The 25,838-nt window shown below is 34.9% G+C and overlaps 2 protein-coding genes across 7 annotated transcripts in view; both read right to left on the reverse strand.

Annotated features, from left to right (window-relative positions):
* Positions 1-347: 347 nt before the first annotated feature.
* The window catches only part of SCYL2 (SCY1 like pseudokinase 2), a 61,048-nt gene continuing 35,557 nt past the window's right edge, over positions 348-25,838 (reverse strand). For 4 of the 6 annotated variants that reach the window (XM_027594967.2, XM_027594966.2, XM_027594968.2 and 1 more), the window contains exons 9-19: positions 25,281-25,457; positions 23,401-23,412; positions 23,165-23,287; positions 19,554-19,667; positions 16,361-16,493; positions 14,403-14,521; positions 8,585-8,685; positions 6,724-6,790; positions 5,871-5,966; positions 4,768-4,887; positions 348-3,755 (exon numbers count right to left, since the gene is read on the reverse strand). In XM_027594967.2, the coding sequence (XP_027450768.1) occupies positions 3,111-3,755; positions 4,768-4,887; positions 5,871-5,966; positions 6,724-6,790; positions 8,585-8,685; positions 14,403-14,521; positions 16,361-16,493; positions 19,554-19,667; positions 23,165-23,287; positions 23,401-23,412; positions 25,281-25,457 (1,707 nt within the window). In that variant the 3' untranslated portion in view covers positions 348-3,110. The remainder of the gene's footprint in view (positions 3,756-4,767; positions 4,888-5,870; positions 5,967-6,723; positions 6,791-8,584; positions 8,686-14,402; positions 14,522-16,360; positions 16,494-19,553; positions 19,668-23,164; positions 23,288-23,400; positions 23,413-25,280; positions 25,458-25,838) is intronic. The other 2 variants (XM_027594965.2, XM_027594970.2) reach the window with 2 other exon arrangements.
* On the reverse strand, positions 10,999-12,737 carry LOC113922739 (vimentin-like). The gene is given in 2 exon segments (XM_035721868.1): positions 10,999-11,600; positions 11,602-12,737. Coding segments are annotated over 2 exon segments (1,395 nt in total). The 5' UTR covers positions 12,723-12,737; the 3' UTR covers positions 10,999-11,326.

Genomic DNA, 25,838 nt, shown 5'->3' on the forward strand with positions numbered 1-25,838 from the left:
CTGGTCTTCTATTTCTACATCTGCTTGGAAAATGGGCTGAATTATCATGAAATTCTTTTGGAGATTGTAAAGGTGTGTGTGTGTGTGTGTGTGTGTGTGTGTGTGTGTGTGTGTGTGTGTGTGTGTGTAATGAACAGGATAGAATTTAAAAAAAATCAGAATATACCACATGTATTAAAGACATTTTCTGAAACTTTTGTTTCAGGTATATATTTTATATACTGGTTTCCAGTGGAAGATATATTACTGTCACAGTTACAGTTTGAAAGCCACCAACGTAAATGATCTCTTAAAATCCTAGTTTAAATTCTTACATTCATTTGGCTCAAAAATTATTTCAAGACCAGTAAATCACAAAGCATAAAATCACAACTTAATATGGAGATTTTTATCAAAGCTAAAATTTATTTGGTACATACTCTGTGCTGCTATCGGGTATTTTCACATATATCTTTTCTTTTAATCTTGTAAAAGCAACCATGTCAGGTATTTTACAGGTCAAAAAAATAACAAAAACCTACACTTCCTCAACTTGTTCAGGTGAAAAGAATTATAAGCACTCCAAAATAAAAACAAAAACAAACAAAAACCAGCCAAGTACACAGTCCATTTCCATCTCCTTTTATACATCTTCTCACACGTTTTAGCATTAGGAGAATAAGGAACCAACTCAAATAAAGGGAATCTTTCTTGTCATTTTTGTCTACAGGTACTTTTTACCCACCAAATTTCTACTCTAAGCACAAGGGCTTAATAAATGCTGTCAATATTTGAAATAATTTTAAAGTGATGTTAATATTTTGAAAATTTTGTTCACATAGAAATACAAGCCTAAAAATGGCACTATATTTCTTTTAGATGTAATTTCCTTCTTTCTTTCTTTTTCTTTCCTTCTTTCTTTTTTTTTTTTTTTAAGTAAGCTGTATGCCCAATGTGGGGCTCAAACTCACAACCCTGAGATCAAGAGTTGCATGCTCTACTCACTGAGCCAGCCAGGCGCCCCTCAGATGTAACTTTTCAACAGGCAATGGTAACAGTTCAATTGATGGAAATGATTTAGATAATACATCTTCAAGAAAACAGAAAAAGTGTAGGAAAAAATTTCTAAAAATGTAGCACCATTACCTGAATGAATTAGCAAATTTCAAGATGTGAAAATTATCTAAGAATTAAATATTTTTTCAAATAATCTATCTTTATATTTAGAAGTTCAAATTATATGTTGTTATATTCAGCTTTCCTTCTAATTAGGAGCTCAACACTGATATCAAGTTATTTTACAAAATAAAAAGCAAATTCCTCATAAACAGTGACTACTAAATTGTTACTAAGGAAATTCTTCAACATTAGGCATTTACTCCATATGCGAACTTTTCTCAAGAGAAAATTAGTACTGTGTTATAAACAAGACAGATAATCTGGTCGCGATGTGAATGTATTTGACGGAAACATTTGATCTTCCTAGTGCCTTTCATTTCTTGGATAAATTTCTTCAACATTCCCATGAATCTTTTTTCTAAAACCATATAATAACAAAATACAACTCATACAGAAACCAGATACAAAGCTGACCTTTTATTTTTTAAAGTACCCCCTTACTGAATAATGCCAGCAATACTAACACCAAATTACATTTTATAATCAAGTAATGTATATTCCATGTATATTTTTAGCGTGTGTGTGTGTATCAATGACACACTAAACTTCATATGATTTATTTTAAATGATTGCTGGTTTCAGAGACTTAAAAACCACAAACTCTATGGCAGCAACTATAATGCATATAAAGTTCTCTGAAAGATCATTTTTAAGTTATCACATAATGGTGAAATATAGTTTAAACAAAATACAAAGGACATTTACAGCGTAAGGCTCTGTGGTTGAACAATCAGCACATCAAAGGAAAGTATCAGAGAAAGGCTTTAAAAAAAAAAAAAGCATGTTTCCTGTTAGAAGAATTTTGTCTTTCCTAAAAATGGCTAATTGTGGACATAAAAACGTTCAAACAAAAAGTTCCTTAAATTTCTAGAAAACGATTAAACTTTAGTTGCAATAATTGATGAGGTCCAACTTTACCATGATAAGCTGAAAATTAATGTTGGTAGCGAGAAGATACAACTGCTCATTTTTAGAGAAGTAAAGTTTATTACATTTGAAACAATACAGCAGAAATCTCAAAAGTTTACTCATTAAATATAGTTTCTTACAAATATCCTTTTGAAAATGCAATTCATATATGCTGCAACCTCAGAAGTTTGAATTCAAAATGAAATATGAAGGCAAGAGTCAGAGAAATCATGTCAGAGGGCTTTGTCAAATATCTATACAAATCAGTACATATTCTTCTGTCTGTGATACAGTAGGAAAGAAAGTGATTCTAAATATATGGAAGTAAATGCAGAAAAATACATTACTATTTGAGGCAGACCATGCTAAAATATCATTTACAATGATTAGTTTGCATTTAAGATGGTTAAATAATGGCTTTAGTTTGAACCAATGAAATCAACGTTAAGTAAAATTTTGCAGTATTTGCTCAGTCTTTTGTATTGAACATTAGTTCATCTGAGAATAAGATTGGAAAAAGCAAGTGACCTGATCCTTTTCGTTATCATTATCTCAGTCAGACTAAATGCAAACAAATCAACAGAGGATCAAGATTTTTCATACATTAAAATGAAGACTAATGACTTGTGAAGGCAGACTGTGTACCATGTTCATATTCATTTTAACATATGAAACTTGCATTAACCAGCAACTCAATTTTTTAAATAAACCAAGATTTACAAGCTAAAATAAACATTTGATTTAAAAATTCTGCTATTCAAGATACTCAGGTGTCTTTTTTCTCTTTGAGATTGGTAAGGGTTGGGTCTTTTAAAAAACCTGAAGAGGAGGTGGTAAGAGGAAAAAAATCCTCAATGCTTTTAAAAACTCAGCTGTTAGGAGTCCATACAACTACTATGCTGGCATGGAAACAAGGTGTTTTCTGTCACAGAACCATTCACTTCCCCACAGAAGTAGTTCCTCCAAGCCAACTATATAAAGATGTAAATCAGCAAACCCATGATTAAAATTGAAGTATTTCTTCAAAAATAGAGCAAGACACCTCACCCAAAAAGATCTTTTAAATCATTGCTAGCTGAACTGCTATTGGTCATAGTAGTTGGTGGCTGTGCAAAGTTCTGTGGGTTAAAGAAAGGATTAGCCTGCATACCGAAGGCAGATTGTCCTATCATGTTCATCTGTGTTCCCATAACTGAACTGCCCATACCTGCAGACCCTTGCGGAGGTACAAACTGATTAAGCCACTGATTTGGTTTCTGTTGTGACAATTGGTTCATGCTAACTTTGGGTTTCTGAGGGCCAAAGAGATTATTAAGAGCAGACATATCTGTGGGTCTTTGTTGAGTTGGCTTTGCACCAGCAGGAGGAACACTCACAGCACTGAAGTTTGGCAAAGTGGAAGGTGTTCCCAGTGTCATCTTGGTCACTCCAGGTGTGCTTGGACTGCCAAATAAGTTCTGGTTTGTATTAACTGGCATGCTGAATCCTGAAGTCTGAAAGCCCATGTTAGCATTTAAGCCGTTGGTCAAATTTCTTTTGGTATTATCAGTTGGTGTAGAAAACATCATGCCAAGGCCCATGGAAGGAACAGAAGTGAAGGTACTTGAAGCAGAAATTTTAGGCGTACTAACAGATAGGCTGGTCAAAGATGACATGTTATCCATCAACGTGTCTGTCAAGTCCTTAGTCTGAAAAATATGAGGGAATTACTTTATCTCTAAGATTTCTAAATTAATTAAAGTCAGTAAATGACAAGTTAAAATTAAGCTCAGCAGTCTTTACCAAGTTAGCAAACCACAGTCCACAGGCCAAATCCAGACGGCCACATATTTTTATATGGTTTTTACAGATAACATTGAATTGAACATGAACACTGAACATGAAACCAACCTGCAATCAATTTGATGACAGGGAACACTAAATTTGAATTCCAATTAAATAAAATGCTCCCCAAAATAGAAATGTGCTCTTCTCATTGGTAGATCCATATTGCAAAAGGATACTCCATTACTTTTATATTTTGAATTGTATCACAATTTTGTGGAAATTTGTTTTCTCTATTCTTATATAAGTACCTACAAAATATTTTTTATTTTGCCTCTTGGCCCACAAAGATTTTTCTCGGAAGAATTTTAGTGATTAGGAGATAGCAAAAAATAATTTAAAGAAAGCTTTTAAGATAAAGTTATTTCTGCAGCAAGAGTGTAAACTCTCTACAAGCAGGAACTTAGAATAGTGCCTGACATAACAGGAAATAAATATTGGTCAGGACATATAGTTAAGTATTCCTAAATCAAGTTACAGACCTGACTATAACTGAAAAGTCAAAAATTAAAAATTAGTTTTTGCTCAAAAATGCATAAATGCATAAACATAATATTCCTGATCATTTCAAGGTGGACAGAGTTACTTAGTACTATTAAACCTAATATTTTTTAAGAAACCCTCCTATTCATGTAACTTTCTCTTTATTGGTTACAATCACTATCATAAAACATTATACATTAGGCAGGCTATTGAGGAGTTGTTGGAAAATCCTTTCTCCCCATACTTCTTAGAAACTGCATTATTTTTATATAGACACTAGTAGGTAGAATTAATTATATACTTACTTCTTCAGTACAGTATGCTTGAAATTGTACAAAGGTATAACCTGAAAGTAAGTATGCTTGAAATTATGCAAAAGAAATGAATTCTGACCTGTTTGACTGGAGCAACAGGTGTGTGTACTTGGGGTTTAAGAGGCTGCTGGCTTTTCAACTTCTGTGCCTGCTCCTGTTCTTTTGCTAATTTTTGTTTTTCTTCAAGTGTAAGTGATGCCTCAAAACAAAACAAAACAAAACATCAACTGGCAACTTCATAATTCCACTTGTAAAACAGAAGACGTCTTTTTTTGTAAAGTATGTCTTGGTATGTTTGACAATACCAAGTAGTTTGCAAACTACTCCTGTACTGGTGACTGCCACAAGTAAATTATATTTGGAATTATGACAAGACTTAACTTGAGGTAGAAACTCACAAAATCTCTGCTAAAATACTTCCAGCATAAAAAGTTACTGTTTTAAAACCATTCATCAGATTGACCTTTTTCCAGACAAGGGGAATATGATTTGGTGATTTCACTTTATAAAATTGGGAGACTTTTGTTCAACTCTAATCTATCTCACTCCAAAAATACTTTAGGAACTCAACGAAAAGCTAAGGAAAACGTGAACAGCTTCTTTCACTGCTAATGTCTGAATCAAATTTGACATTTATCTTTTTCTTTTATCAACCTTGCTAAACTATAAGCTCACAGTATGTTCTTACAATTTTGTAAACTCAACGCCCAGTAGCTCCTGGCTTTGCACATATAGGTACCAGTATTTGTCAAATGAACAGAAGAAAAATTGCCCTCAGCAGAAATTCAAATTTGACATATTTATTATATTGAATACTAACCAATACTTCAACTGAAAAGTATCACTTTAAAATTTATCATTCAAAATCAGAAGCAGAGAAGAGCCACAGTGGAATTTATCAAGAGGTGTGACTGATAAAGTGCAACAAAAAGGACAAAGAAGGCAGGAATCTAGAAATGTTACCACGTGGGAAGCTGAGTAATAAAGGAAGTTAAAATTCTCAAGCCTGTTTATTCTCAATGTGAGTCATGTTCCCACGATAATTTTTAAACTTCATAAAGATTATTAAAGTATGCTTCTTGTTAAGATGCTAAACAGCAGCATTTCCCAACTAAAATCTGTAGTTTACAGGAAGTCCTATAATATAATCAGTGCACTGTAAGATCAAGTAAAGAAACTTACTCTTTTATGCTTATTCTGTAACCCATCCTCTTTATTTTCTGATTCACCGCCAGTCAGAAAGTCTGCTCCAATGTTGTTAAAGACTTTGTCAATTTGCTGAAAAAGAAAAATGTCAACCACTTGAATGACATCAAAAAATTGTGATTTTACTGCTTAAAGATCAAAAGCCCCTCAAATGAAGCACACCGTCAATCTCTATTTACAAAAATTAAAATGATCTAAATAAACTACCCTGTGACCCAGCAATTGCACTACTAGGTGTTTATCCAAAGAATGGAAAAATACCGATTCGAAAGGGTACTTGCACCCCAGTGTTTATAGCAGCACTATCAACAATAGCCAAATTACGGAAAGAGCCCAAATGTCCATCAACTGATGAATGGATAAAAAAGAGGTAGTGTATTTATACAATATTGCTCAGCCATCAAAAAATATGAAATCCTGCCATTTGTGATGATGTGGATGGAACTAGAGTGTATTATGCTAAGTGAAATATGTCAGAGAAAGACAAATACCATATGCTTTCACTCATATGTGGAATTTAAGAAACAAAACAGATGAATATAGGAGAAGGGAAGGAAAAATAAAATAAGTAAAAACAGAGGGAGACAAACCATAAGAGACTCTTAACTACAGAGAACAAACTGAGGGTTGCTGCAGGGGGTGGGGGTGGGGTTAAATGGGTGATGGGCATTAAGGAAGGCACTTGATGTAATAAGCACTAGGTATTAATATGCAACTGATGAATCACTGAATTTTACTCCAGAAACCAATATTACACTATATGTAGAATTTAAATAAAATTTTGGAAGAAAATAAATAAATAAATAAATAAATAATCTAAATCTCTTACCTGAGACCCAACATTTGTAACTTTTTTCTCCTCAGAAGCATTCATTTGATTTCCTATATCCAAAGATCTGGAGGAGAGTTGAATTATGACAAAGCAATAAAAAGAAATGCTTATTTTTGAAATACTCATACAAAAATAGTTCCTCCCCATGGGGTTTATTAGAATCTAAACAAACTGCAACTTTCTTTAAGGACAGTCATAACCTTTATTATTTACTATAATTAATGTCTGCTTGCCCCAAAAAAGTAACACTGCATATACAAGTCATTTTTTTTAATTCAACATTTGAGATTTACTGGAGAATTTACTCAGTGTGTCATAAAACCAGGCAAGCATGTTTCTTACTATCAGAGAGCTTATAGCTCACTGAGAGACAAGGTATGATATGAGGAACTTGATGTGATTAAATTTAGAATCTGATTTTCACAATAAATGCTATAATCACTATGATGAGCCAGATCTACGCCTTGAAAAATTGGTAAGATTTAGACAGGAAAAAGAAAAAAGGTTCATTTACACCTGAAGTATAAATACTAGGTATTAACATTTTCTCTTATAAATTTTTAAAAATTATTTTTCAGGGTTCTTATGTTAATAGTCAATCCATCAAACATAAATATATACATCACAGAATATTTAGAGCATACAAAGGGCTATTTCATGTCTTTCTACACCTGGCATATTTATTTCCATTAGCCTTCATCTTACACTGGGGCAGAAGCTAAAAAATTTCTATCTGGGAACCTAGCTCATAATTGGTATCAATTTTAGTGATTTCTGATGTCTTTTTTTTTTTTCTTTTAGAGAGAGAGGGAAAGGGGAAGAGGGAGTGAGAGAGAGGAGAGGTAGAGGGAAAGGGAGAGTATTTGGCAGGCTCCATACCCAGCCCAGAGCCTGATGTGGGGCTCGATCTCACAACCTTGAGATCATGACCTGAGGCAAAATCAAGAGTCAGATGCTTAACTGACTGAGCCACCCAGGCGCCCCTAATTTCTCTTTTTACTGATGTCTTTTGGCTCAGGATTTAATGGGCATCCTAAAATCATGTATTTTTCTCTGGGAAACAAATATAGTGGAGATTTTATTTTAGTAAACTGGAGTTTAATAAACTCCAGTCATTTTCACCTTTCCCTTCTTCCTTTGAATACTAGTATTTTGCAAATAACTTAGAAAATCCTCCCTAAAAAAAAAAAAAAAAAGTGGATTTGTGGTATTAAATATGAAATGAATGCTCTATAAACATTTCTGGAATCAGGGAAAAGAAAAAGGGAGAAATCAAAACACCAGGGTTTCATAGATTTGAAAAATATTTTTAAGTGGTGCTCTTAGCGATCACCCTGAATTTACACCTCTAGTAGCTAATGCTAACAAGAGACCGTCTCAGAAATAGAATTTTCCTTATATATAGAAAATGCTAAGATTATATCATGTTACACTTTTGGACTCAGAAATGACATTAGATTTTCTACAACATTCTATTTTCATTCAGTTCAAGTTAACATGCTGGAAAGTTTTTAAATATTTTACATGTGATCAAATTGAAATCAATTTTTCACTATGCTGAACAAACTGACGGTCACCAGAGGGGAGGCGGGAGGAGGGATAGGTAAAAACAGGTGAAGGGGATTAATGATGAGCACTGAGTAATGATGGAACTGCTGAATCACTATACTGTACACCTGAAATTAATATAACACTACACGTTAATGATACTGAAATTAAAATAATAAACTTAACCTTAAAAGAAAAAAAAAAAAACAGAAATCCATCAATTTTTCTAGTACTTATTCCAGAAAAGCAATCATGAGTTAACTTTAATCTCACTCCGGGGTCATGTACAATTCATATGCAACCTACTTACTTCTGCTGTTCTTGCATTATATGAAGTTGCTCCAGTTTAGTCTTATGTTCAGATTCCAATCTGTTAAGCATTTCTTTTATGACGGAAATGAAAGAATTGAACTGGTACAACAAGAAAGTGATACAGTTATAATGTTTCAGGTTAGCAGCAAATGTAATCTAATAAAATAATTCAACAAGTTAATCATAATATCCTCTATTTTTACCGGAATATGACCCACTCATAGTAGTGAGGTCACAAGAATAGTATATTTAAACTCAGCATATCAGAGCAAGCTTTTACAGTATTTCTGTATGATGGTGATAAAGTTGATGAGGATTTTAAGTTCCAGAAAATATGTCTCAATTAGTTTTATAGCCTGAGTTCTCTAACAGCTATTATTCAGGGATCTTATAAATTTACCCCCAGCAGTTATTACATGTTGATTTTCCTAGAATAGTCCAAAACTGACCATCTGAATTTGTACATATCTGGAAGCAACCCATTTAATAATGCATAACAAAATCAGTTTATTCAGATCGTTATAAAAATGACATGCTTGGCTAAAATAAATCTTTTTTAAAGTTAGTAGAAATATTAAATGTATATAGTTTAACTTCCAAATAATTATAGTTCCTAAAGTATGTCTAATACTATGTCATAATGTAGTTTAAGCTTTGGTTAAATGATGATTCTTAGGGTATCTCAGATCATCGTGAACAATTTATTTAACAATATCATATATTACGAGTGGAATCTAGAAACTGCTTTCTTTCCCTCCCAAATCTTCTTTTTGTACTGGGTGCTTATACAACTCTTCATAGTAGGTTTATTAATATTTCTATTCCATACAGGAGGAAACTATGGCTCAGGGAGAGAGAAAGCAACTTAGTAAGAGATCCTAAATTAACATATGGCAGCATGAGAATTCATGTAAGTCTGTCTCCAGAGTTTGTGCTCATTTCTACTTGACACTGCTTCTCACCATGCTCAATCATCCGTTGTCTTACCATGAGAGTAACAAAAGGCATTATTTCCTTAGCAGTTTACCTGGATGGACACTCTGATTAGTTTTTTTAACTTTGTAATGAAGTATAACATACTAACAGAAAAGTATACATATATAAGCACACATACCAAAAATTTCAAATTGAATTTAACCAGTAGTCAGATGTAGAAAAAGAACACTGGCAGCACCCCAAAAGCTTCCTTGTGCCCCCTTCTAGCTACTTCCCACCCCCTTATCCTATGAGTAAAAACTAGTCTGACTTCTGGTAGTATAGTTTTGACTGTTTTTGTACTTTATATAAGTGGAATCATTCAGCAGATCTTGGTGTGTCTGGTTTCACTTGCTCAACATTATGTTTGTGAGATTCATCCATACTGTTGCATGTAGTGGTTCAGAAGAATTAACACAGTGGGCCTGGACTGCTATCTTTGAAAAGGCCTGCTTGCAAGGTTGGCCCTTGGCCAGTGTCCAGGAACTCAGATTTTAGGAGAGTTCCCATCATTAACTGATGATAGTGGCTCACTAAACTGTACAAAGACTGTTTTATGCCAAACATCTGCTTTCCTTCTGGAAGTCTGGAATTTGAGTACATGACAGACAGATGGAGCTACAATACTTCACATATACTGTCACAACTCATTACCAGGGAGAGTAAGTATATTGAGGAGATGACTCTGGAAAGTTGATCTGGTTTCCTCCAGACTCTGCCCTATAAGCCTTCTTCTCCCTTTGCTGATTTTGCTTTATATCCTTTCGCCATAAAAAATCATAGCCATGACTACAACTATATGCTTAGGCCTGTGACTCCTTTTCGTGAATCACTGAATCTGGAGGTAGTCTTTGGAACCCTCACCCAACACAAGTTGTGATATGTTTTGATTGCTACTTAGTATTTCCTGTTTTATAATCAAATGCAAAAAAAATGTACTTTCTTAAATCAAGTTATCATTTTCCATAATGCAAAATATACTTAGATTATTTTAAATCAGAATCTTAAATTAGGAACCCTCTCCATGAAGTGAATAGGAAAGAAGACCACACCCATGTTAACTATTGTAAAATACCAGAAAATATGAATCAAAGTATTTCTGTTGATGAAAATAGGCCCCTAAACTCTCAAACCATAAAGCTGAAGAAAACTAACATCACATTTCAAATGAAATTATATATTATAAGCATTTGGGAATACTTAAAAACATCCTAAATCATAAATGTGAGAACTAAGAACAGAAATGACCAAAAGTTGGACTTAGCTATATCATCATCCAATTTTTCCCCAATATTCACTGTTTCCCTTTTTTCCAATTGTAACTTCAACCCTGCCTCCCAAGATATGAAGAAACTATCAAACCAAAAATTGAAATTTAGGGACACAAACTTTCAGAGGCTTACCTTACCACTTCAAATGAAATTTGGGTCTGATTAATTTTTTTTTGAGTTTTCCAAAGATTTATTGAAGCAGAAACAAGTTGATCAGATACTTGTTGGAAAAAAAGCAGTTTTAATGGTATTCAAAAATACTTTTTAAAAAGTATTCTAGCACAAGTTTTCTTCATAAACTAGATTATGTTGTAAACTTTCTCCTAAATCTTTTAAGAGTGTTGGTTCTTAAGAACTAGAGATTATTCCTATTCCAAATCTATCTTGCGCTCCTGAAAAACTGCAGAAAGGCACTTGAAAGCTGTTTCTTTAAGATAACGGATTTCTTTTTTTATTCTTGCTGGTAGTATTGCTGCATCGACTCTGTGCCCTCTTTACTCAAGGTCATCGTGATGCTGAGAAGTTTCATTGATAACCTGTCCATCTCTAGTCTCAACCATCTTAATCAGAAGTGTCCTTTTTGAGTGAGTGTCAACCAGAGGGAGGGAATCCAGACTGGTTTCCCTCAGGTTCAGGGAAGAAAAGTTTGGAGGAGGCAGAGTAATCCTGCTCTCCTCGCCTTCCAGCAGCTTCCTGTAGGTGGCAATCTCAATGTCGAGAGCCATCTTGACATTCAGCAGGTCCTGGTATTCCCGAAGGTGACGGGCCATCCTTCATGTTCTGAATCTCATCCTGCAGGTGGCCAATAGTGTCTTGGTAGTTAGCAGCTTCGACAGCGAAGTTCTCTTCCATTTCACGCATCTGGCGTTCCAGAGACTCATTAGTCCCTTTGAGGGCGTCCACTTCGCAGGTGAGGGACTGCACCTGTCTCCGGTACTCATTCGACTCCTGCTTTGCCTGGCGCAGAGCATCGTTGTTCCGGTTAGCAGCCTCAGAGAGATCGGCAAACTTGGACTTGTACCATTCCTCGGCCTCCTGAAGGTTCTTGGCAGCCACGCTTTCATACTGCTGGCGTACGTCATGCAGGGCAGCCGTGAGGTCAGGCTTGGAAACATCCATATCGATTTGGACATGCTGGTCCTGAATCTGGGCCTGCAGCTCCTGGATTTCCTCATCATGTAGTTTCTTCAAAAAGGCAATCTCTTCTTGCAAGGATTCCACTTTACGCTCAAGGTCAAGACGTGCCAAAGAAGCATTGTCAACATCCTGTCTGAAAGACTGCAGGGTGCTCTCGGCTTCCTCTCTCTGAAGCATCTCCTCTTGCAACTTCTCCCGGAGCCGCATGATGTCCTCGGCCAGGTTGTCGCACTCCACCTCGACGCGGGCCTTGTCGTTGGTGAGCTGGTCCACCTGCCGGCGCAGCTCCCGCATCTCCTCCTCGTAGAGGTCCCCCAGGCGCAACTTGCCCTGGCCCTTGAGCTGCTTGAGCTCGGCTAGCAGGATCTTGTTCTGCTGCTCCAGGAAGCGCACCTTGTCGATGTAGTTGGCAAAGCGGTCATTCAGCTCCTGCAGCTCCACTTTCTCGTTGGTGTGGGTGTTCTTGAACTCGGTGTTGATGGCGTCGGCCAGCGAGAAGTCCACCGAGTCCTGCAGCAGGCGGACGCTGGGCACACTGTGCCGCAGGGGCACCGCAGAGGAGCGCGTGGCGTACGCGCCTCCCGGGGACAAGGCATAGAGGCTGCGGCTGGTGCTGGGGCGCAACGCGCTGCCCAGGTTGTAGGTGCGGATGGACGTGGTCACGTAGCTCCATGTGGAGCTCGGCCGGCTCCCGGTGCCGGGGCCACTGAACATCCTGTGGTAGGAGGACGAGGACACGGACCTGGTGGACATGGCTGCAGTGGGTGGTGGTGGACCGGGCGCCTGCGGCGGCACGGACCGGCTTGGGGAGGACAGGCGAGCGAGGGCGCAGTGGGTGTGGGCGGTGGGAGCGCTGCTGCGTCTCTGGCGCGGGGGATCCCGGAGCAAGAGTGGCAGAGGGGGTCTGATTAATTTTATAAATTTCTCTAACTCCAAAACTCTATTCACTCAGCACTTTCCTCTAAGGCCAAAAGCTTTCCTGCTTAACTCCCAGCTTTCTGCTTCCTTAATTGCTCTAATTCACTTTCAGTACCTAATTCCCAATCCTCCCTGCCTATCCATTTCTGACACTCCCTGGTAAACAGTAACCAACCAATCCCAGTCTTTTTTCCATTTTACTCCATTAAACACCAGTTCTAAAGTGAATAAAATGACTTGTCATTACTCTAACTCAAATTTTCTCTCAGTTCAATAAATATTTTTGGTTTTAGCACTGCACTAAGTGCTGTGGTTATAATAAAGTATAAGATACAATAACCAGCCTTCTGGGAAAGGCAGACACATGAGTACATACCTGTGATAACTACAGTGATAGAGCTATGCAGAGAGATAATTATATAATAATCTTTGAATACATTACCTCTTTGAGCAAATGTTTACCACATCTTGAAATTTCAAATACCTAAACCAGTACACCTGAAACTAATATAACACTGTATGTTAACTATACTGGAATTAAAATAAAAATCACAACAACAAAAAAAGCAAATACCTAAATCAGAGAGCAATTTAAAGTCTACTTATACTAGTCTCAGTTTACCTCTCTCCCATTACTCCCCTACTGTATTTATAGGTATCTCTCAGTCAAACTGGATTATTCATTTCCTATGGCAGATAGACTCTAAACTGGTTCCCAATTATCTCCTCATTCTGCTACTCAGGGCTTTGTGTAACTCCCTATCTTTGAGAGTGGGCAGGAGCTGTGACTTGCTGGTAATCAAGAGAATGCAGCAAAGATATTGGATGTCATTTCCTTGATTACACTACAGGATGCTGTACCTTCATCTGTCTAGCCGATTCTCTTTCCCACTCTGATGAAACAAGTTGCCATGTTGGAAGGCCCATGAAGCAAAGAACTGACAGTGCATCCAGCTAACAGAGAGCTAGGAACTGAGGCCCTCAGTCCAACAACCTAAAAGGAACTGAATCCTGCCAACAACCATGTAAGTAGCTTAGAAGCAGATCCTTCTTTCCCCCAACTGAGACTTCACATGAGTCACCAGCCTTTGACTGTAACATTGTGAAAACTCTGAACAGATAATCCATGCCCTGGCTTGGCTGATCCACAGAAACAATGAAATAACCATCTAGTTTATGGTAATTTGTTATGAAGCAATAAATAACAGATATACACCCCAGACACATTACATTGATTTTTTTTCTTTGTTCGTGTCAACTTCCCAGCCCCAAATTTGAAGTAGCCCAAAATCCTACACATCTTTCTATGTTCTAGTCATTTACTATCTCCCAGTGAGGCCTTCAATAATCCTTCCAACTCACATACTCCTTACTTTGAATCCACAAATTTTCTTTTTTGAACTCTTCGGCTATTTTTCCTTGTTTTAGCAACACTTAAATGTAATGTATTTATATATTTAGTGCCAAGAAAACAGTAAGCTGAATAAACTGAATAAAACACAAAACTGTTCCTACCTGATTGAGATTAAGATTATTTTCAATACTCAGGGGAATCAGATGAGGCAATACTTTTCCAGCCAACTGCTCTTTGGTGATTCCCAACTTCTTATGTGTAAAAGTACATTTGTAAATACCTGATAGAAAAGAATGAGACAAATTTTATAGTTCAATACCACAAATTAATAGACATTACCATATCTACATGAAATCTCTTGATAATTAATATAATTACAAATTTTTCCTTGTCAGCACCTAGAATGAGGATGTTCTTACATATGGATCAGAATGATTTCAGTTTTATCACCAGCTTAGATTTAAATATCATGACATATTTATCCTGAATTCTTTTGGCTTAAGAGCACATTTGTTAGCATAACATTAAAAGCCTTACCACAGTGCAGCAGCAAGGTTACAGAATGACCCTCTATCCTGAAAACATCTGAATATATAGTTCAGACTTCCCATTCAAATTTGAGACACCTGTTTCACAAGTGTGTGAGTATAGGTCCTACACCTTTATTCATTCTTTAATCAGACTTAACATGTTTGAAACTTTAATAATTTAATTCAACTCCACACAATCCTTCCCTATAGTCTCACCTATTTACTCAAACTTCAAGACCCTGCTTATTACACCTATTCCACAAAGCCTTCATTTGGTAAACTAAGCACATTTGTTTCTCATTCTCTGAATGCTTTTGTTGTGTTTTGTATATAACCCATAGCCTTAGAACACACCATATCCTATCATTTTGCTGTTAATGTACACTTCACTTAAATACTCAAAGAGTAACTTTACTGAACACCTACTAAATGTTTATTCGCTAGGCACTTAATTGCTATGCTCATTACTCTTCCCTTCCCATTTTCTCACTGAATTCTCATAAGACTCCCATAATGATGCATTTTCATCCTCATTTGTTAGATGAAGCAACTTTTCCAAAGTCATTCCAAGAACTGACACAGCCAGGATTGGAGCTAGGGCTTTTTCCACTATGTCAAACTCCTTCTCAAGAAGACTAATTTCATTGAACCCAAAAGTTTCATACCACATCCCATGCTTACAGAGGTCCACAATAAATTATTTGCTGACCATTCCTACAAATATTTACTGAGAGCTTTCTATAGACCAGGCACTACAGTAGGTGTTAAAAACATACAGCTGAGTAATTTGGTTTTTCTTCAAAATTAACAGACTTTAAAATTAGTAAAAAGTAAACTTGTTAATGTTTTTGTACTTCTACAATTATGTCTGTTTCCATGAGTATAGCAGAACCTCAGAATTTCCAGACTGGACTGTCAAAGCTTTAACTAATAATAATTTCAGAGTTTCTTGACAGAGTAATTTGTAATTACGCTGATAGAATGTGCTGTAAGGCTAATATGCTTCATAAGCACATCACTTAATAGTGAAACATACTTGTTAAGATTTGGACATATATAAATTAAGAACCAGCTCTACCACTTATCAGTTGTGTTATCTTGGATAACTTACTTAAACTCTGGGCCTCAATTTCCTTACTGTAAAACAGAAATAACAGTACCTATCTCACTGGAATTTGGAGAGGACAAAATGAGATAATGCAGCAAAAATACTCAGCATAGTGCCTTTTACAAACTGAGTACCAAATAACCATCAAGTATTACTATTACGACTGGTATCAGCATTTCAAGCAGCTTTTTTTGCCTCTCTTATTTGGAATCATTTTACAGAGAAAACTACATGTGATCACGATATTTGTGAAGCTAGGATTCCCAAATGTCTAATTCTTTTGTAAATGTCAAGGAAGACTACAGTTTTTGCTAAAATTAACACAAAGAAAAGTTATATCATGGTATTTATCCCACCATTCCTCAATTACTAAATGCTATATACTTGAAAAAAGGATACAAAGGTTTTGTAATTTGGAAGATTCATTTGCATGACTATAAAATAATAAAGCTGCATCAAATGACATTAAGTTTTCAGCTACCTAAAATTCCCATGAGGACTGCAGGTTCCTTGGATGGAATCTGTTGCAAGAAGGGCAGGATATCATCAAGTACAAACCACTTATCCAAGTATTCCAAAATCTTTCCTAAGCACACTAATGAATTTACACGAACCTATTAAAAGAGGTAAATTGCATTAGTCATTTAAAGTTTTTGCAATCTAGAACAAAATGTTTAACTACAAATTTAATCTTCATATAGATATGTTAAAATCTCAAGAATAAAAGTAGGTTTAAAAGCTCTCATCCCTTAATAATGTAGGAAATCCATGTATTTACTAATTCCCCTGGACTTGTTTCAGAAAGAATTCATGATTGCTTTACCAGGACACTAGTTAGCTAAAGGTAAGGAATGACTTCAATTTGTATCCTTCTAAATGAAGTGATTAGGATTTGAGAAGCTTTGCTATATATATGTTTACTAACAATATTTCTTTGGGGACATCTGATTTATAAAAGGGACTACATTCTCCTATCAAATGAGAGGATTTTACTAGGCTTCCAATACTTTTCTCTTCCTCAGGCTTAATTCATTCTTAAATTAAATATTTCAGCAACATGTGAAAACTATCTATATTTTACCCGACAAAAAGTTTCCTATTTCTAAATATATTCTTTAACACAGATACTAAAACCTGATACTTAGGAGTGCTTTTATCAAAATTTTATCTATATTCGCTTGACAATTTTGATAAATATTTCACACCCTATTTTTTTAGCTTGAATATGTTAAGATAGAATACGTTCAGAAAAAAGGCAAATCAAAAAAATACAGCACACTGTTAAATACAAAAAACTGGTGGTTGCCAAAGGGGAGGTGGGTAGGGGGCTAGGTGAAATAAAGGAGATTAAGAGTATACTTATCGTGATGAGCACTGAGGAGGGTACAGAATTGTTCAATTATTGTATTATACGTCTGAAACTAATATAACACTGTACGTTAATTATATTTCAATTTTTTAAGAAAGAATACTTTGAGTCAGGGTCCTATCAATAGAACTGCAGTTTCAAAAAAAAAAAAACTAAGCAAAGCAGAAATAATTTAGTTGGTTAAAAAAAGCATCATATTTCTACAAGAAAGATGGAAAAAAGTTCTCTGAAAAATAAGGTATAATTGTTTTCTGAAATTCAAACATAAGGAATATTACAAACTCAAAAAGATATCTAATTAATATGCTCTTAGAATCAGTGCTATAAAAGGAATTGCTACATTTTTATAAGTGTGTGTATGTGTGTCGAGAGATGCTAGAAATACTAGTTTAATTTTTTTATTTTTAATATAAAATACTAGTCATGTAAGTCATGAAGAAATAGAACTCTTGGAGCATTTTACCTACCTCTATGTAGAATTTATTTTTCTTTATTTTCAGGAAACAGTATTAAAATACAATTCTAACTCACAACTCATGTTTCACTAATTTCCCAGTTAGAATTTTTTAACCTTAGAGGTCCATGTCTATAAATGCAATTCAGAATTCACATTTGCCCCTCTGAAGATAGGAACACTGTATGTGGTATATAAAATGCAAATCCATTCCAGAATTACTGTTCTAAACACATTCATTATAACTCTTTGTAATCATGTCTTTAATGGCTCAGTTGGCATCTTAAAGAGAGATATAAACATCCCCAGGCATTAATACACATCATTTAAGTATCAGTGCTTCCCACCTCACTCTGCATAAATACTTAGAACTGAACTAGAACATGTACTTTGACAAAATGTATGCTAAAATAAATCTATGCTGCCATAAATACAGTGTGACTTATATTTTTATTTTTTTTTCTGAAGATTTTATTTTTTATTTGACTTTAAGTAATCTCTACACCCAAACTGGGGCTTGAACTTACAACTCCAAGATCAAGAGTCACATGTTCTATGACCAAGCCAGCAGGTGCCTGCAGATTTTTAAAGGGCATTCTGAAAATGAAATTTTTAGCTGTATACTACCATCTATTTTGAAAATTCAATCATAAAATTTAGAAAATTTCAAGGAAAAGAACTGGATTTCAAATCTTTTTAATATTTATGAAAAGACTCTGAGGGGTACATTAACTTGCCCAATGGCACAGGACGGTTAGTAGTAGAGTCAGAATATGAACTTGGGTTTCTTGACTTCATTTCATACTTGTTCATTTTGGTAAACAATGATATTTTTTCCTATTTTGGTGTTGTTTCCATCTCAGAGCTTTTATACCAAAACAAACAAACAAACAAACAAACAAAAAAACCCATGACTAAAATGGATTGGATTGCTATAAGGTAAAATCATGTCATTTAAATTGCTTTTGCCTTAAGCAAAAGCTTAAGCTACAAATGCTTATATTTATTTAAATTTACATTTCACCTAATAAGATGGAAGAGGTCTCCAAAGAACTATATTTACAAAATGCAAACTTAATAACATGACCATTATCAAACATCAATATAAAGAACTGATCAGATGAATGAAGGACATTTTTTCCTCTTTTCTAAAGCTACTGTTTGAAGAGAATATTCAATGTCACTTCTATAAAGAATTATCTGTGGGATAAATTCTTATGATCTACTGTTGGAGAAAAGGTTGGGAATATATATTTCTCCCAGTATGAGATAATGAGAACTGATATTTACTGCTATTTACTAGTTCCTTGACTACCAACTGTTAAGTGTTAAAATTCTGTATTCAAAGGAATCAGCTGCTAGATTTTTGAGTACTATTTCTCCCCACTTGTGTTCTTATTAATGTATTATTTTACTGTACCCTTATTTTTTTAAAAGTAGGCAAGTAAGTGGTAGATACAAAAATATAGATAACTAAAAGTAAAGGCAGTTTATAAAAGGAAGCTGTTCAAAAAGTTTTTAGGCTTATACACCAAGTTAAACTCTCATGATTATTTTAAAACTACAACAAAATAAATTGTGAATTAAAGCAGAAAAGTATTAAGAAAGAAAAATTACTCAAATTTTCTACTGAAGCACTCAAAGAGGATGGGAGTAAGGTCAGGGATGTAATACTGCAAAATTATGTATCAGGGAAAACTACAGCTATTGATCACTTTTATAGCACTATATACAGGTTACCTATAGCCAAGATGAAATATACGAACAAACTATAAAAGGGTTAACAATAAGAAAATAATTTAAAACAATGAGAAGTTAAAGAAAAGCAAAAATTAATATGCAATTACTTACAGCAAGGGAAGATGTTTGTAGACATGCATTTTTAATTCTTGGTATCAAAGCATTTTTCATGGATGGGTAGTCTATGAGATTTGCAAAGGTTGGAATGATGTTTAAACAGAGTTCCTATTAAGAAAATACACTGATTCAATCTTAGGGAAAGATTCTCTTCACCTTTTCTCCCACATATTAAAAAACATTTTGCATTTGCATGGCTAATTTGTCACACAGTTTGAAATAAACTTTTATGTATATCATTTGCTCATTTCAACAACTATTTGAAAGAAGAAGAGTTATCACTAGTTTTCAATTTTACACATGAGGAAACAGACCCAAAAGACCTTCCTCAAAATCATGCAAGGTCATACAACCTAGCATATAGTAACAACATTCCTTGGTCTCATACCTAATTTCTTTCCCTGACAACACAATTCATCATTTATTATTTAAGAATGGGAACACCTAAGTTTTGCTATCTTTAACAATGAGGGAAAATCAAGTACAAAGTGACACACAATTATTCATCTTAAATAAGGGATTTCTTAGCTGTTACAGATATCCTTATGACAGAATATAATACAAATATTTTCTTTAATATATTTTAAAAGTTTGTTTAATAATACCGGGGAGAAAATGCAATAAGACACTATTATATAATCCCAATTTTTAAAATGTGTAGGTACATGTATCTGTCTATAGGCTTAGGGAAAAAGATATAAGGATATATCTGGAAATGTTAACTCTGGGTATCTCTGAAAAAGGATTTTAATTTTCTTTATATTTTTAAGTACTTCCAAATTCTGAAACTTAAGCCAGTATAACTCATAGAAACAGGAAAAAGTTTAAAACACTGTTAACTAATGTTGGCCGTAATGTAAATGACTGTAACTGGGACTCTGAATGAGGCTAACAGAGGAAAATGGGAGATGACTAAGGAAAAGGGAACTAAATGAGTTAAGGAAAAGAACAAGAAATGGCTTGATAACTAACTGGCTGAAGAACATATATCTCAGATACCTTATAAGGGCAGAATGATCCTTGTAGCAAAGCATAGAAGGGATTATTGAAGAAAATGGAGGCATAAATATGTATCAGGGAAATAAACAATATTTGGTATACTTAAAGACATTAATTTGTAGTTAGCAGATAGAAATGAATTAACCACTAAGAATCTGTTATCAAAATAATGGCCACCTGTTTTATTTGCTTTATTCCCAGATTTCCAAAAGGCAGATATGAATTATATGTTTATTTCCACTCAGAACTATAACAAATAAGTGGGTGACATAACTCGAGGATCAAAAGTACATGCTACATTCAAGGGGACATTTTCCACAGATGGGAGAGAATAGGCAAGGGTGAGCAGTTCGCGAGACACTGCTCCTGTTACCAGAGGGTGCCTCCATAGGGAAGGTCAGCATTTAATTCAAGAGAGTGAGCATGTACATGCATTGTGCTGTATAACCCAGCAGAAGGTTACAAAGTAGGTTAAATTATGTCTAAATCATACAGCTAAAGGAAAGGATGAAGAGCTCTTTCCCAAAGAGGAAATAGGATTAAGAACCTAAGAACAGGACACTGAAACAAACTTGTTATTAGCTCATTCTCAGGAACTTCTACCTCTTAGTTTATACTTTATAACTGGTCATGGAGATGGGAGAATAAACATAGCTTCTATGTTTAATTTTAAAGGTAAAAATTTTTTAAATTGGTTCACAAACATATTTTTATTCATGCCTCTAAGCATCCTAAGTTTAATAAACCATCTTCTACTTTCCCAAGTGTTTTTCTAAACTCTTTAGCCTCTTAAATATTTCTAATCAAACTTCACTTTAAAAATGCCAGTCCAAAATGAATTTCAGAAGTTACCTTCCAGCCTTCTACTTGCATGAAATTTGAAAAGATTTTTGTTTCTTGCTCTTGTTCTAGTATTCTCCCAAAGCTTAGTCTTTTAACTTTATCAGACTCTACCAAGCAATGCTGATACTAATTAACTGGACTGGTGACTAAAGACTTATATTGAATGATACAAGAAATGCTGGTTTGTAAAATTCAGCGAAGTTGCACAGGTCAATCTGGATTAAATATTAACTATTTCAATAAATACTTATTGGCTGATACTTATTAGCTAAATGAACCCCCTTAGGAAAAAAAATGGGCTTTCATGTCACTCAACCTCTTCTCTCCTTCCTAATCTCAGTGACTATAAAACCAGGTTGGCTACACAGGACCTGTAGGAATGTTTTAAGAAGCTATAATTCATAACTCCTTTGGAAAGGGCTAAAAAGTAGAAATAAGTACACCGTCCCCAATCATCCCATGTCATTTGGACAAAGGCAGCATATCCTCACCTTTAAGAAGGTATGACCTTGTAAGGACAAAATTTAACAATAATTTCACAACTTTGAATAAACAAAAGAACTTAGATAAAGACTAAAATGAGCCAAAAAAGTGACCTTATATATGTGGTATTAGGTTCACATCACTCATTTTTAACTAATCTCTACATCCAATGTGGGGCTCAAGACTCACAACCCTGCGATCCAGTCACATGCTCTACTGACTGAGCCAGCCAGGCGCCCCCAATATTAGGTTCACATTAGGAAAAAGAAGGTTTTGGTCAATAACTTTTAAAAATTAAAATTCTAGGGATGCTTGGGTGGCTCAGTCGGTTAATGTTCTGCCTTTGGCTCAGGTCATGATCCCAGGGTCCTGGGATTGAGTTCCGCACCAGGCTCCTTGTTCAGCGGGGAGCCTCCTTCTCCCTCTGCCTGTCACTCCCCCTGCTTGTGCTCTCTCTCTCTGCCAAATAAATAAATAAAATCTTTTTAAAAAATTAAAATTCTGTTCTTCTTTACTAGAATTTCTATACTGGCAAAGAAACTTTAAATATAAAACCATTAAGCAGTGAGATGATCTTAACATAAGTACTTATTTTCCAAAGTAAAAAATCAAAAAATTAATTACACTTTTAACAATGATCCAAAATTTTTTTCTAGACAGCACTATAGAGCCAAACTTTTAATAGCAAAACTAAAGAACTGAAAGTTTGGCAAAATACACGATGTTTTAACATCACCTTTGTGACACACAAGCATGAGTATAAATGCATTAGGAATGGTCACACTAAATTACTGTCTGGTTTTCTATCTACTTGCTATACAAATTAACTTCAGTATAGAAGGAACACTTAGAAGATTGAGTTATCAAGCATGAAAGAAAATTATGAGTACGGGAGTACCTACTTAATGTTTTCATAAGAAAAAGGCACATGTATCTTTGACATATTCATTCCTATGTTAGTTACTCATTCAGGAAGAAGTTATACTGATCCAAACTACCATAACTCAAATGTTCCAGGATAGAACATTTTTCATAAATAAAAGTAATGAGTAATTACACTTCATTAATACAGGTATTTGTCAACTGATGCTTTAAATTAGTTGGGATTAGATACATTTTAGTAATAGTATATAATCCAATTCAATGGATTAATATATATCACTATTGAGTTTTTATAGAAAAGATTTTATAACTCAAACCCAAAATGTACTTCTTTCTTTTGCTTTAAAAATAAAAATAAATCAAAGACATTATTAAAGAAAAAAAATCAAATATTATACCTGGATCTGAATGGAAGGAGCCTCTAGCGCTCTGTAAACCATTGGTAGGACACTGTTTTTTATCTCATCAGGAGGAGTTTTGGTTAGTAGCAAATCCATTTTTTGTAAGAAAATTAACAAAATCTGTGTAAGAAAGGGGAGAACAATGTATTAAAGTCTAGAATCTTTGTAAGATTTCACATATGACAAAATTTAAAGTACCTTCACAAGAGTAAGTTCTATATTTTGACACTCACCATGTTGCTAGCCTGAAGGCATGGAAGACAAAAACATACAAATCAAGTTCCTTACATTTCCAGAAGCACAATATTTAGTATCTGTTCTCAGTTTAAATATTTAAATGAAGGCTAATTTCCTAACTCTCACACATCTTCAGTAATGCAACACTCACCCATAACTACCACTATCTGGAATCGACTGAATTGGAAAGAAAAAAAAAAAGCCTGAGAACAGCAAAGTCAGATATTCCAAAGTAGTAAATTCACTTGGCTTCTAAGTTTTAGAAGAAAACGTACAGAAATGGAAGGGACTCCGTTCCCCTATGATCCTTTGTTATGTTTCTTAAATTCCACACAAGTGAAACCATATGATAATTCTTTCTCTGAATTACTTATTTCACTTAGCATTATACCCTCCAGTTCCATCCACGTCATTGCAAATGGTAAGATTTCATCTTTTTGATGGCTGAATAGCATTCCACTGTGTGTGTGTGTGTCTGTGTGTGTGTGTGTGTGTGTGTGTGTGTGTGTGTGTGTGTATACACACACACCACATCTTAATCCATTCATCTGTCGATGGACATCTGGGCTCTTTCCATAGTTTGGCTATTGTGGACATTGCTGCTATAAACATTGGGGTGCAGGTGTCCCTTTGGATTACTACATTTTTATCTTTGGGGTAAATACCCAATAGTGCAATTGCTGGGTCATAGGGTAGTTCTATTTTCAAGTTTTTGAGGGAACTCCATACTGTTTTCCAGAGTGGCTGCACCAGCTTGCATTCCCACCAACAGTATACGAGGGCTCCCCTTAGAAAGAAACATTTTCAATTGTCCCAGATCATTTGTTGTCTCACCTAGCTGCCACACATACCTACATTATAAGGAACAAACTGTCCCTTCTATTCATGCAGAATACTTAGTGAACATGTGGCTCTACCATTTTGCCTCCTAACATCTTGACCATGTTTAGGAAACCCTGTTTCAAAGCCTATAGTTCCCTCACCTACCCTTTCTTAGCCATAGGAACTCTTGGCTTATCACCACAGTTTTCCTTTTGTTCCCCTCCTTTCAAAGAAAGGACCACAAATAGCTTGCCATAAAACCATTAAGTAGTTGACGGTTTACTAAAAAGCTACTGCCATATAGTGGCAGAAACATGTAATAATATTTACCGTGCCTAGAAATTTCATTTAATCTCAACAACCCTTTCTGTTTTAGAAATAAGCAGAGGCTTTAAGAGAGTAAAGACTTGTCCAAGTCATACTTCTAGTAAAGATGAAGACCAGATTCAAACCCAGGTGTGTAACCCTACTGCTCTTAAATCCAAGACTACCTAGAATCTGACAAGTAAATATTATAATAGAGTCTACATCAGGAAACTAATTACATTTTCAATTACAATACACACATATGTTACTTCCGTGATGCTGTAACCATTTCCCCTCTTCTGGTGAAACTATTTATTACCAGTAAAATAAAGAGAAACAACCAGCATAAACTTTCTACAAATTAAAGACCCTAAATAACAAAACAAACAAAAAGCAAATGGTTAAAGGTGCAGGAGAAAAAGAAATACTTTTCCCAAACCTATAACTTTTAATAAGGCCAATAAGAATACACAGTATAACACATGGCAAATCTCATTACAATTTATTTTCTGAGATGGTAAGTTATGGAGAGCTATAGACATTTACTTGCAAAGTTTATAATTTTAGGAATGGTTCACTTCAAACATATGCAAAATAGCTTCTGACTAATGGAAAAGAAAGTCTCTTAAACTTACCTCAATTTTTTAAAAAGTCGCATATCCATTCCTTTTGTTTTCAATGATAGTCCTCATTGACTAACATCATTAAATAACAGCAGATCAATAGGAAAGAGTATCTATGCACATACCTGGATTGGCTCCTGCTGTTTAAAGACAGGGCCAAGTTCAGGTAGAATTAATTTGACATATTCTTCTTTGGTGCATTCTTCGGCAATCAGTAGAACATTGGGCAAAACAAAAGGTACCATATCAGGGTTTACAAATTCTGAAGTCAAACAAGGCAAAATTCTCTGCACAATGACACGCTGAAAGGCAAAAATGTTTTCATAAACCTAAATTTAATTTCAGATCTTTAGTATTAATATTGAAGTTAAAGTCTTAAATCTCCAATTTTCTTTGGGGAAGATGACCATATAATTTATGGTTGAAACTGGGACACTGTTGAGAGTAAAATGGGGTGCTCCTGCTAACTATGTCAGGACAAAAGAAATAACTTGGGAATGTTACAGATAAAGGGGGACATATGGTCACCATACCTTTAGGAAACATTCCCTCATTAGTCTTCACTAATATGTTTCTCTTCTTCATTACTTATGAGTCATACCACACAACTTAAACACTGTTCTGTATTGTTAATTGTTGTTTCATGCACGTTAACTCTATCTACACATACTCTAAGTCTTGAG

The sequence above is a fragment of the Zalophus californianus genome, chromosome 9 (genome assembly GCF_009762305.2).
Source record: "Zalophus californianus isolate mZalCal1 chromosome 9, mZalCal1.pri.v2, whole genome shotgun sequence".
NCBI lineage: Eukaryota > Metazoa > Chordata > Mammalia > Carnivora > Otariidae > Zalophus > Zalophus californianus.